Genomic DNA, 12,730 nt, shown 5'->3' on the forward strand with positions numbered 1-12,730 from the left:
ACAGCTGTGAGCCTGGCAATTTGTGGAGACTGCTACAAGCTTGAGTTTCACTGCTTTGATGTCACGCACAAATTGACTTGCCACTCAGGCAAGAAAGAGGAAAGTAGCTTCTATTTGATTATCAAAGCGCATTCTACTTATATAGTTAATAAAATCCAAGCTAAATTTTTAAAAATGTATAATTATAATTGTTCCCATGTTAGAGGGGACTTTGTGAAAATAGTGGCATGGCCGAAACTTCTAAGGTTAACTACCTCCTTGCTGCCTTGGATGTGGTTCTCGTTCCAGTTACTTTTTAGTAGCCACTATCCCAACAACATTTGATCAACAAACTTGAAAATCCCAAAGTTTTTTTCTGGAAATTACATAGTCTCAAAATCCGAAACTATACCCCACAATTCAAAAGGTTGTTTGTTGAGGGGCCTAACGTCTGATCCGACGACCAGGGACTGTGGCATTTCGACCGACCCACATTCCAGATTGTCCCCGCATCTCAACTATTCCCGCAAAACAACAGCAGCCTATAGAAATCACGAAGAAGCTTTTTGAAAGGGGCTCGAAGGCTTATACACCCTTGTTCATACCTTCCATTCCGACCAGCACGTACAAAATGGAAAACCAAACAAACCAGGCAGACTGGGAAACAACCAACGTTCTCATCTGCGGGTGCGGGCCCACGGGCGCAATGTTGTCCGGCTATCTAGGCAAACTCGGGGTTCACAACATTATACTCGAGAAAGAAGCCGCTATCACCACCGATCCTCGCGGTATCGCCCTTGATGATGATGGTATTCGGCTAGTGCAAGGCCTTGGGCTATACGAGCATATTTTCACTGAGATTGGTTCTTGTAATAGCGACACCTTCAACTTCAACTTTGGATAGATTTTGTTCGTCTCTTTGCTAATACGAATTGTTTTCACAGATATTGAGAAAACTAAATTCATTAGCGGGACACATCAAAATCTGCACGCGAAGGCTTTTTTGCATTTTGATATGGCTTCGGTGAGAGACTTGTAACCTTGGAAATTGTGGTTAGTACAGACAAGTGTCATTCAACTAACAGCAAATAAATAGAGCGAAGGACAAACCGGTCATGTGGGTGTTCTTGCTCACAAGCAGCCCGTTCTCGAGAAATATCTTCGATCTATCGTTGAGGAAGGCGATAGCTGCGAGCTGCGGAGTAGCTGCACGTTAACTTCAATCTCCGAGGACGAAAACTGGGTATACGCAACGTATAATGATGCCTCGGGAAGAGAAAAGCGTATTCGCGCGAAATTCCTCGCTGCTGCGGATGGCAAGACTGGATTCGTGCGCAAGATGTATCTAGAGCCGAAGGGGATTCGACTCGATAGGGCAGAACAGTATGTGAAATTTTCTCGCTGCAGGCTCCGATTCCTTGTCAACTCACAGCTTGAACTTTCCTCAGAACCAAATATGAAGAGACATGGGTTGCATTAAATTGGAAACTTCATCTTCCGACAAGAGAGACCCACCCTTCATTCCCGCTGTGGAATCTAGGATACACGCCTGAACAAGTCTATGACCTCTTCTTCCCGGTCGACTTTCGGTTCCTTTGCAACCCCGCTCGCCCAGCCGTATGCGGCCGATTTGGCCTTCCAGAAGATCGTCTCTGGCGATTCGAGTTTGTCATTGCTCCCGATGAGGATGGTGTAGAGATGGCATCGGAGGTAAAAGTGCGCGATGTTGTGTACCCATACTTGACGCATCCGGGCAGTCTCTATGGGTGAGATCTACGAGAAAAGCCGCAGATATTTCATACACTAATTACGCCACAGGTTGAAGCAAGATGTCTCATACCCAGAAGACTGTATCGAGGTTCTCCGCTCGCGACCATTTCGATTCTCAGCTCGAAGTTGCAACAAGTGGAGTCTCGACCGAGTGATTCTCTGCGGCGATGCAGCGCACGTTTTTCCACCATGTAACTACTCCTCCCTATTTGACATTTCAACAAGACCAAGCTAATTGATCGCATAGTCGGCGGACAAGGCATTACATCTGGATTCCGAGATGCAGTTTCACTAGCCTGGCGACTGGCTATCGCCTGCAAGCCCGGATCCAACCTCGACTACGAGCGCCTATTAACAGGTTGGTATCTGGAACGAAAGCAGCAGCTCGATACCTCACTCGCCGCCACGGTTCGAAACGGCGAAATGGTGAATGGGAAAAACTGGAGTCACAACTTCCTTCGCGATTGGGGTCTTTGGTTTATGCAGTTGGTTCCAAGTTGGAAGCACTGGCTCGAACGTGGGCCCCGAGGAATCGGACCTACCCAATACACACACACGCCCGAGATGCCATTTCTACCGGAATTTGGTGGCGGTGTTTGTTTCCCGCAGACTTACTGTATCAGCCCGAGAGGTGGCGCAGAAGTGCAGTTTACCGACGACGTGATATTCTTCGGCAAGAAGGGGATATTTCAGATTGTGGTTTTGCTGGATAGTCTCGATGAAATGGACTCGGCTATGCGAGATTTAGAAGGGATCAAAACGGACGAGTATCTTATTCGTCGAGATGAAGCTACTTTCTTCGTGCCTCGGGTTGCTTGCGAGTCGGCGCCTGCGGGTCGGCTGGATGCATTGGTGGCCCGGCCGCTCTTCCGCACGGCGTCAAGCGACGAGTTTTTCCATTCAACTCTTTGCAATTCCCGGCCGGAACCGCGGGGATATTATGAGTCGTTGATTTGGGATAATATGGGCGGAAAACGATATGTGATACTCAGATTTGATCGTTTTGTTTTTGCTAGTTGTAGTTCTAGAACCGAGTTGGAGCAGGTCTTGGGACAATTGAGCAATTTGTCTTAGTTAAAAGAGGGAGTGTTGTCCCCAATACATCAATGAATATTTATTATTTACCTAATGTCCCTCAATCACGTTTGATTATTCTGCACCACTTGGACCCCAAGTATTGTTGAAGGCTTCTAATACTGGTATACTTTTCTTTTTTTATACAGGTATTGATGCCGATATCCGCCAATTGTACCTAGGTATACTTAACTACAATCTCCAATTTTCCAAAAGTATAATGATGCTGATTGACTCTTCACTGTCGTAGTGCCCTTCTCACACTCCTGAGCGTAGCCGAATAGATCCCGCCATCCTGCGGGGCCTTGGTGAGAGTTATTGCACGATTGTATGGGGGACCAATCCCCACGGGGAAGCAAAGCGGGCCGCAGTTAGCCGGTTGCCGAAGCGAAATAATTGCCAATCAAGACGTATTTGTTCAGCCCCTGGGGTCCCAATTGATAAAGATAGGGAGATATTCTATTTAAGGAGCGATTCCGCTAGCTAGAGCTAACTTCTAGTGTTCGCATTGATTTGTATTTTGTGGCAATGGGAGAAGTCACTGTTCCTCGGAAGCTTTGGGAGCACCCAAGCCCGGAATCTACCCAAATGGGCCGATTCCGGACTGCGCTGGAGATATCCAGAGGCGTCAAGTTCAAGGTGTGTAAAACAAGATGATTAATAAACTAGCTTGTTGAAGACCTAACTCGAATCACTAGTCATTTCATGAGCTCTATCTGTATTCAATTCGGAATCGACCCGAGTTCTGGGAATTTTGTTGGAGGTATTTCAAGATCATCCATGAAGGAACTTACGGCTCTGTGGTAGACGAGTCTGCGAGGATGGACAGTGTGCCTGGGTGGTTTACTGGCGTTAAGGTGAATTTCGCAGAGAATCTACTTTTTTCTCGTCGCCTGGGCGACACCACTGGCAAAGAAGACACCAAAGTCGCCATCACAGAGATTCGCGAGGGGGGACTGAATGAGGCGGTACATCTTACCTGGGGAAAGTTGAGATCGAGAACAGGCCTGCTGATCCAGGCGATGAAAGCAAGTGGTGTTGTACGCGGCGATCGAATAGCTGTCTGTGCTTCCAACAGCATTGATACTCTTCTCGTATTCCTCGCATCAACAGCCCTGGGCGCGATATTCTCTTCAAGTTCGACGGACATGGGTGTGAAGGGAGTGTTGGATCGTCTCCTACAAATAAAGCCGCGTTGGTTGTTCATGGACGATTTCGCCGTGTACAATGGGAAGAAGATTGACTTGCGCCCCAAGATTAAGGAGATAGTTGCCGGAATACGGTCCATTCGCGAGTTCCAAGGTGTTGTCTCACAGCCACGCGCACCATCTGAGCCTGCTGATATCCGGGATATCCCGCGGGTTGAGACACTTTCCAACTTTCTCTCCAAGGCAAAGGGCAGAGATCATCTGGAGTTTGAGCGAGTCGACTTTCGTGATCCCTTTCTGGTGGTATATTCCTCTGGCACTACTGGTAAACCAAAATGCATTGTTCACTCGGTGGGAGGCGTGCTGTTGAATTCTCACAAGGAAGGTAGTTTGCACACAGAACTTGGACCTCAGAGCACGGCATGCCAATATACAACCACGGGGTGGATCATGTACCTTTCCGCCATCCAAACATTGCTCTTTGGATCCCGCGTGATTCTATACGACGGCAGTCCTTTTATACCAGATGTCAGAGTGCTGGTCGAAATTGTAGCCCAGGAAAAGTATCGAGATGCATTGAACATCCATCTTGAAGACAGGTGCTGATATATCACAGGGTCACGCACCTAGGAATTTCCCCACGGTGGCTACATGAATTGCAGCAAGCGACGATACGACCACGCGAGGTGGCAGACCTCTCATCGCTTCAAGTGGTAACTAGCACCGGTATGGTGCTGCGAGATGAGTTATTCGAATGGTTTTATGATGAAGGATTTCCGGCGCATGTTCGGCTGAACAATATCTCGGGTGGCACGGATCTTGCTGGGTGTTTTGGAATTGGCAATTCTCTGAGTGCCCTTTATGTAGGTGGGTGCGCTGGGTGCAGTTTAGGAGTGCCAGTTGAAGTCTTCGACGCAACTATCGAAGGAGGAAATGGTGCCAAGGGTGTTCCTGTGGAGGAAGGTGTGCCTGGTGAGCTCGTGGCCACTTCAGCCTTCCCTAACATGCCAACACAATTCTGGGGTGATGCCAATGGCAAAAAGTACCACAGCGCATATTTTGAACGATTCGACAGTAAGGCCGCGTCACAGTTTCAAGTCCAGTTAGCTCAATGGTTGCTAACTAGGCAACAGATGTTTGGACGCACGGGGACTTTGTTTCCATTCATCCTATCACAAAGCAGCTCGTGTTCCACGGGCGAGCTGACGGGGTCCTCAACCCCTCCGGCGTCCGTTTCGGATCGGCTGAGATCTATCGAGTGATTGAGGGCCAATTCGCACAGGAAATTGCGGATTCAATTTGTGTAGGTCAACGACGGCCCTCCGACACAGACGAGCAGGTGTTGCTCTTCTTGATGATGAGGGGCGGGGTATCCTTTACGAACGAATTGGTCGATCGGGTCAAGAATGCGATCCGAAGCGAGTTGAGTGCCCGCCATGTGCCGATGTACATATTCGAGACCCCTGAAATACCGGTAAGTGGCTGATCCATCGAACTCCACTGTGATTGAGTCGAGCTCGGTACTGACGGCATGGTGGATCAGACCACGGTCAATTTGAAGAAAGTGGAGCTGCCTGTGAAGCAGATTGTATCAGGCAAGCGAGTTCAACCCTCGGGGACCCTGCTCAACCCTGGCAGCCTGGATTATTATTATCGATTCGTCGAGATCGAGAAGCGGGAGAGCAAATTGTGAATTGTGGAGGATCATTGGGTGAAGGAAGTGCGACTAGACAGCGCATCTCCCACGAGTAGATTGGACGAGAGCGGGGAATAGAGAGAACAAGCCCCACTTGAATTGACGGTGTGCCCGGTTTTAGTTGTTGCCATGGTTTCAGGATTAAATAAAATGGAATTATGTAAATTGAACTCGGGTAGACCGGGTCCGATCATCGAGCCAAGCTTTCTCCAAGCTTTAGTTCATGCCCCATAGTGTAGGTGAACCAGGTATTGGAGAGCTGGGAGCTGGCCATGCAGATGTAGTTGAATGTTGTATGCTGCATGCTATATGCAGTATATTCTGTGAGTCTGATAATGTGCTGAGTGTAATGCAATGCAATGCAATGCAAGAAAGTGTGGAAGTGGGAAGATGTCGAAGATGTCTAACAGAGGAAGAGGGAGAGAGGAAGACGAAGACGAAGAGGGGAAGTCACTGCGTCATTCTGCCCCGCATGGCCATTGCCTGTTTACACGTGCCGTGGCTTTTGCTTTGCTTGTTTTCAGCTTCGCTTCTTCTTTCCCCCTCCTTTTATCTTCTCTTCTCATTCATCTTCTGTGTCCAACCTACTCCCGCTTACTCCGCCAGTACCTTATCCCGCCTCAATTCATCATGGTTCATCTCTCTTCCGTCAAGAAGGACGATGAGGTCTTTGACCCCTCTAGTCGCAAAATTGATTCCCTCTCCCCTATCCCTGACGAAAGCGAGATCTATACCAATGTCTACGGTAGTCGTTTCGCTGCTGAGCATCTCCCCGATCATGAGATGCCCGAGGGTGAGATGCCTCGCCAGGTTGCTGCCCGTATGATTAGAGATGAATTGAGTCTGGACGGCAACCCCAAGCTCAACCTCGCCAGTTTCGTCACCACCTACATGGAGGACGAGATTGAGGACATTATGACCGATTCCTTCGCCAAAAACTTCATCGACTACGAGGAGTACCCCCACAGTGCCGAGATCCAGAACCGTTGCGTCAACATGATCGCTCGTTTGTTCAATTGCCCGACGGACCCCAGTGGTGAGAATGCCATGGGAACCTCCACCATTGGCTCCTCTGAGGCCATCATGCTGGGCACTCTGGCCATGAAGAAGCGTTGGCAGAACAAGCGCAAGGCTGAGGGCAAGGACTGGACCCGTCCCAACATCATCATGAACAGCGCTGTCCAGGTCTGCTGGGAGAAGGCCGCTCGCTACTTTGATATCGAGGAGAAGTACGTCTACTGTACCGACAGTCGTTTCGTGATCGACCCTCAACAGGCCGTCGACCTCGTTGACGAGAACACCATTGGTATCTGCGCCATTCTCGGAACAACCTACACCGGAGAGTATGAGGACGTCAAGGCTATCAACGACTTGCTGGTCGAGAGGGGCATTGACTGCCCTATCCACGTTGATGCCGCCAGTGGTGGCTTTGTCGCGCCTTTCATCAAGCCCGACCTCGCCTGGGACTTCCGTCTTGAAAAGGTTGTCTCCATCAACGTGTCTGGTCACAAGTACGGTCTCGTCTACCCCGGAGTTGGCTGGGCCATCTGGCGTTCCCCCGAGTATCTACCCCAGGAGCTGGTCTTCAACATCAACTACCTGGGTGCCGACCAGGCCAGTTTCACTCTGAACTTTTCCAAGGGTGCTTCGCAGGTGATCGGCCAATACTACCAGATGATCCGACTCGGCAAGCACGGTTACCGCTCGATCATGGTGAACCTGACTCGCATTGCGGACTACATGTCGGACCAGCTGAAGCAGATGGGTATGATCATTATGAGCCAGGGTAAAGGAAATGGTCTGCCGCTGGTGGCATTCCGCTTGCCCCCGAACCCAGACCGTGTTTACGACGAGTTTGCTGTTGCCCACCAGCTGCGTGAGCGTGGCTGGGTTGTGCCCGCCTACACGATGGCTCCTCACAGCGAGAAGCTCCAGATGATGCGCGTGGTTGTACGCGAAGATTTCAGCATGAACCGCTGTGACAGCCTCCTGATTGACGTGAAGCTGGCTCTTCAGACTTTGGAGTCTATGGACCAGGCGATGATCACCAAGTATAAGGCGTAAGTTGACCATCCCTCTCTTCTCCCCCCTCCTTGTTCCCTAGTTCCCACCTTCTGACTCTTTCGACAGCCACATGCGCAGCCATCGGGCCCACCCCCGCCACAAACAAACGCATCCTCAATACCAAGGCGAGAAGCATTCGCTGCAAGGCCAGCACGGCAAGACGCACGGAGTGTGCTAGTGCTAGATTCGTGGATGTGATAGGTGGAGCTCATCCTTTCAGTATGCTGCACAGCCACGGGGGTTGTGGTTAGCTTGGACTACTTTCCGGGATGCTTCAATATTTGCCATTAACAAGGATGTTATTTAGTGTTGGATAGTTAGCTGTGATGTTGTCTACGATGTAATTGAATTGAGCGACTTATGAGATACTCTTGAGACGGTTCCCTAGTAAAAAAGTGTTCAAAGTCAACAACTCTTCTCCCCACATCTTCGCCCCCAAACCAACTTGAACCCTTTAGAGTCTCCCGTCTCCGTACGCAGTCCCCATCCAATTTCACGGGGGATAAACTCTTGCCACAGCCATAATTAGAAATTACTTGGAAGGTTTTTCTGCACCTCGCAAGGGTTTTCTGGAAGGCAGTTGCACTTGCATTGCCTCGATTCCGACGTCAGCTTGGGGATAATTATAGCAACATTCGTATATCCCGCGCCAATCATTGTTGTCTTTGCGCTGATCACCCTCCACCAGCCTTCTCTCTTTCCCCTCTTGCTGTGTTGTTCATTCTCGACAACACAAGGATGCCCTTCTTCAAGAGGAAGTCACCGAATTCGAACTCGAACTCGATTGTGAATCCTGAGGGGAGCTCCCATTCCAATTCCTTTGCTCGTTCGGTGGAACATCTCATCCCCGCCTTTGCTGACGGTCGTTCTATTCAACAACAATCACAGCCTCATCCACCACCCCTCACTCCTCCTAATTACGAAGGTGGACACTTTCCAGTCCCCGATCCTCGTTTCACATCCGAAGTATCGGGGCCACAGAGACAGTCACAGCCCGAAGTACAATCTCAAAGCTCGTTGCACCGCTCTCAAAGCCAACGCCAGCCCCACCTGCAGCAACGCGACCGACCGACTGTGACTGTCGTCGCCCCTGACACTCAGCCTCAGCCTCGTCAAAAAAGAGGTCTATTTGTGCGCCCTTCCTCGGGTATTCTCGATCGCAGCTCTAGTGTTTCCATCAAGGGGAAGATCTCTCATCCCATCTCCCATCCCACCTCGCCGCAAGTGCCCTCCAACACTTCCGACGAACAGGTCGTCCACCACCACGAGGATCACTCCCCTGCAACCCATTCTTATGAACCTCGATCGACATCGTTAGCGTATCAACAGCAGCAGCAGCAGCAGAACCACCACCACCAGCAACACCTGCGACAAGCATCGCGTGAACAAAACGAACGGTCGCCGCAGTCGCAATACCCCTCGCAGCAATTCCCCGCGCCGATCGACCAGCCCTATCCCCGGCCCCTTGTGCGCTCCAATACTGATCCAAACTTGCTGGGGAACTCCAGTCAGCTTTCCTTCTCCGAATCCACCGACGAACCGCCCCATCCCTTCGAGAGCCATCGGGGCCAGCCCCATCGTTCCCAGCAGGACCTGGTATTGAATGCCCGGCCCCCTTCCCGGCAATCCTACGAGCCACTCTCCCCAATCGTTTCGCAGACTCATCCTGACGCCATGCAGCAGGCTTCCGCGCAGGCACTACCACCAATATCCAACGATCAGCCGTCGGGGAGTTCCAGTCGTCGCGGCAGTGCGACCGCCCATAACATGCCCGATCAACCTGGCCGACAGACGCCGACCAGCAATCGCCAACGCGCAGATCCCGGAGATCTTGATTTTCAAGCTTTGCTGCAGAAGCATGAAGAGCTACGTATGTTCAATGAACTTTCCCCAATATATTTCTTTTTTGTTTTGTTGTTTCCCCACTGTTGGTTGGTTCCAGCGGTTCCAATTGTTTGGTGCACCAATACTGATCTGATAACGAGAACGATAGAGAGCAAATACTCCAAGGTCAAACGTTACTACTTCGACAAAGAGGCTCAAGTCCAGCATCTCCAGAACACAGTCGCGCACCAGCGCATGGCCGTTTCTCGAACCGTACTAGACGACAATGAATACGCGAACCGGTTCCAGCGTCTGGATGGAGCCATCAAGGATCTGGCATTCTCGGTGCGGAAAGATTGGCGCTCCGTTCCCCCATGGCTGCACGGCCTCGTGACCGATGATGCCGTCGCGACCGGCACGAAAGAGATGACTGCCATGGGCCGAGCTGTGGTCAGCAAATGGCTCGGGGAAGAGGTTTTCCACAAGTATTTCCATCCAGGATTGGATTCCACGCTCAGCGGGCAGCTGAAGAGCATCGAGATGAACCTGCGCCGTCAACAGCTGCGTCCATGCACCGACGAAGATCGAGAGAATGCGATCGCTCGACTTTCCAACTGGCGCCGCACGACCTTCGACGGTCTCGGCGATGCATTGTCCACCCCAGACGCTCAAGAGCACCGCGCGGAATTGATCGAGCACCTAATTGCTGAGCTCGCCTCATTCCTAAGCACACAGCTCCACGAACCCGCGCTGCCAGGCCTAGAAGCAGGCGTCCGGATGATCATCGAGAACACCATCAACATCGCCGAGAAGATCCCACTCGAGGCTCGCGACGTTTACGTGGAGTACCTACCAACCAATATAACCTTTGCCGACGCATATATGAAGGTGGAGGGCCAATTGCCACCACTGGCGCACCTACCGCCACCTCCAGCAGAACAGGAATCAGAAGACCCCGCCGCAGTAGAGGAAGACTCGTCGCCTGCTTCAAACTCCACCGGAGCCGGCGAGGGCACATCTCCAGCCCCGCGTGAGTCCAAGAAGAAATCCGTCTTCGACGCTATAAGAAACCGCAAATCTGGCGGAGCCGACCACAGCCGATCGGGAGCATCCCATCCACACGAAGAGAAGGTCGAACAGCCCGAAGTTGCGATTCCGCCTCGGATTCGATTCTCTTCTTTCCTGACGGTCGAGGTGCGCGGCAAGGGCCAGGCGATGGTCCTGGTGAAAGCGCCTGTGTGGCTGATAGAGTGAACAAAAGTAGAGTTGTTGTACATATCATGGACGCACGATTCATGCTGCGGTGCAGTGGCATGGTGATGATGAGCACGAGCTTGAGCTTAAACACGATTAAGCATTGATATCCCATTCGTTATTGTTCTTGTTCTTGCAGGGTGGACTTGGCGGGAGAAGGGGAGGATATCCATTTATTTTATCTAGTTACTTTTCAGATTCGATTTGAATACTTTGAATACCAGATTTATGTACTGGGCAGATGATTTACAGTGTTGCCCAGGGCAGTTGATGAGCTTAAGTCTCGGAATTCAGTAGTTACTGGTAGCCATATTGGCAGTTCACGTGTTCAATCAATCCCAGTACCTACTTCATCCCCCTTGCGAGTCTCTCTCCAAACTTGGAGCCTGCCTACCAGTAGGTTGCCCCTTTCATGAATGCACTTAAAGAGGAGGTGGTGCCAAATCCAGTCCCTCAACAGTCAACTTGAAGGCATCGCTGCGGGAGTAACTGCCCGCAACATCCAAATCCAACCGGCCACGCTCACAATCATCCAGATCAATCTGTGCAATTGCCAGGCCATCCCCAACCGCCACTGCCTCCTCCTCGATGTCCGCCAAAATATGCGGACCGGAAGGGTTACTAGCAGCCGCATCCTCACTATCAGCCGAATCATCCGTAGAAACCTCCCACAACGGACCCGCAAGAACAGCCCCAAGAGGCGAAACAATACAAGACCCGCCACGAGAAACAAACTCATCAGCCCCAGCCTTAGCCTGACCAAGCTGTTCCACCTTCGTAGCCAGTTCCTCAACCTCATTCGCCACATCCCCAACCTTAGACTCTACCTCAGTATCAGACGGATGGCCCTGCCCCTGCGGCCAAACAATCTCATGCGGGCCCTCGGACGTAATAGAAAGTTTCCGTCCAGAAGGCTGAGGTCTAGACTGAGTCTGCGGCTGCACACCACCAACGGCGGAAACAGCAGAAGACTCATCAGACCCAGTAATCCAGTCCGGCAACTCAGAGGATCGAACACACTGGTTCGCCGAGAGAACAAAGCACCGCCCCTCAGCACCAACAGTCCGCATAAGTGGCAACCAAGTATCACGGGAATCAGCCGTCGGCGCAAGATAGATATTCACATTCTGCGAATACAAACTCTGCCGCAGAAGCGGCATGTAGTTCTCCCAGCATATTGCCGAGGCCAGTGTCAAGGGCACGCCATTTAAAACAGTCGTTACAGCCCGAAGAGTCGACGCCGACCCCTGGCCCCAGATCAATCGTTCTGAGCCAGTCTAGGTATATAAAATTAGCAAAAAAAAGGGCCTCGGACAGGTTCAAGTTGAAAAAAGGCAAAGAACAAACCGGCATAACCTTCCTCCTCTTCCCCAAGATACCCCTCATAGGATCAACGTATACAACAGCACAATAAAGCGTCCCACCAACCCGTTCCACTACACCCGTAACGATAAAAACGCCCGTCTCGCTCGCTATCCGCTCAAGCGTCTCCCGAGTCCCATCGCCTCGATGACTCTTCCCCGCCGCAACGGGCAGTTTCCCTCTCAACCCAGTCGTCGCCTGCTCCGGCGGGTGTATCGCCTAGATCAACCGCCGCCTTGAAGTAGGCCAGGAACTGGTCCCGGCCACGCGGGTGTCGTGTTCCGACTGCGGCGCCGAAGGAGCAGGTCCGTGGGTATCCGCCTAGATAGGCTTCTGGGAAGAGGATGAGGTGCACGCCGCGCTTGGAGGCTGTTATTGTTGTGCGTTCTAGGGCGGCGAGGGTTGAGGGGAGGGTGGCACGGGTTCGGGCTTGGGCCACTGCTACTGTGAGGTGAGGCATTGTAGATGTGGGTGAATTGAGAAGGGTAGTTCAAATGGATCTGGCTTGGTTGATAGATATGGAGATAAATTGCAGTGTATAGATAGGTCGATTGGAGAT

General features: G+C 51.3%; 5 protein-coding genes across 5 annotated transcripts; 4 read left to right on the forward strand and 1 right to left on the reverse strand.

Moving 5' to 3' along the window:
- Positions 1–610: 610 nt before the first annotated feature.
- N7533_009016 (monooxygenase) lies at positions 611–2,823 on the forward strand (the record flags this gene model as incomplete). The annotated part of the gene is made up of 6 exons (XM_057105666.1): positions 611–848; positions 924–1,003; positions 1,076–1,362; positions 1,428–1,745; positions 1,798–1,940; positions 1,997–2,823. 6 exons carry the CDS (start codon positions 611–613, stop codon positions 2,821–2,823), a joined length of 1,893 nt encoding a protein of 630 aa, XP_056957115.1.
- A 528-nt stretch (positions 2,824–3,351) lies between these two features.
- Positions 3,352–5,664, forward strand: N7533_009017 (uncharacterized protein; the record flags this gene model as incomplete). Its single annotated transcript, XM_057105667.1, has 5 exons — positions 3,352–3,462; positions 3,522–4,534; positions 4,588–5,045; positions 5,105–5,445; positions 5,515–5,664. 5 exons carry the CDS (start codon positions 3,352–3,354, stop codon positions 5,662–5,664), a joined length of 2,073 nt encoding a protein of 690 aa, XP_056957116.1.
- Positions 5,665–6,297: 633 nt separating this feature from the next.
- N7533_009018 (glutamate decarboxylase) lies at positions 6,298–7,909 on the forward strand (the record flags this gene model as incomplete). The annotated part of the gene is made up of 2 exons (XM_057105668.1): positions 6,298–7,727; positions 7,798–7,909. The coding sequence occupies 2 exons, from the start codon at positions 6,298–6,300 to the stop codon at positions 7,907–7,909; spliced, it is 1,542 nt and encodes a 513-aa protein (XP_056957117.1).
- Positions 7,910–8,469: 560 nt separating this feature from the next.
- N7533_009019 (uncharacterized protein) lies at positions 8,470–10,809 on the forward strand (the record flags this gene model as incomplete). Its single annotated transcript, XM_057105669.1, has 2 exons — positions 8,470–9,601; positions 9,725–10,809. 2 exons carry the CDS (start codon positions 8,470–8,472, stop codon positions 10,807–10,809), a joined length of 2,217 nt encoding a protein of 738 aa, XP_056957118.1.
- A 422-nt stretch (positions 10,810–11,231) lies between these two features.
- On the reverse strand, positions 11,232–12,631 carry N7533_009020 (nitrilase; the record flags this gene model as incomplete). The annotated part of the gene is given in 3 exon segments (XM_057105670.1): positions 11,232–12,086; positions 12,157–12,390; positions 12,401–12,631. 3 exon segments carry the CDS (start codon positions 12,629–12,631, stop codon positions 11,232–11,234), a joined length of 1,320 nt encoding a protein of 439 aa, XP_056957119.1.
- Between the last annotated feature and the right edge of the window lie 99 nt (positions 12,632–12,730).

Source organism: Penicillium manginii, assembly GCF_028828005.1.
Source record: "Penicillium manginii strain IBT 31320 chromosome Unknown utg000006l:1.0-4164085.0:1.0-4166146.0, whole genome shotgun sequence".
Classification (NCBI taxonomy): domain Eukaryota; kingdom Fungi; phylum Ascomycota; class Eurotiomycetes; order Eurotiales; family Aspergillaceae; genus Penicillium; species Penicillium manginii.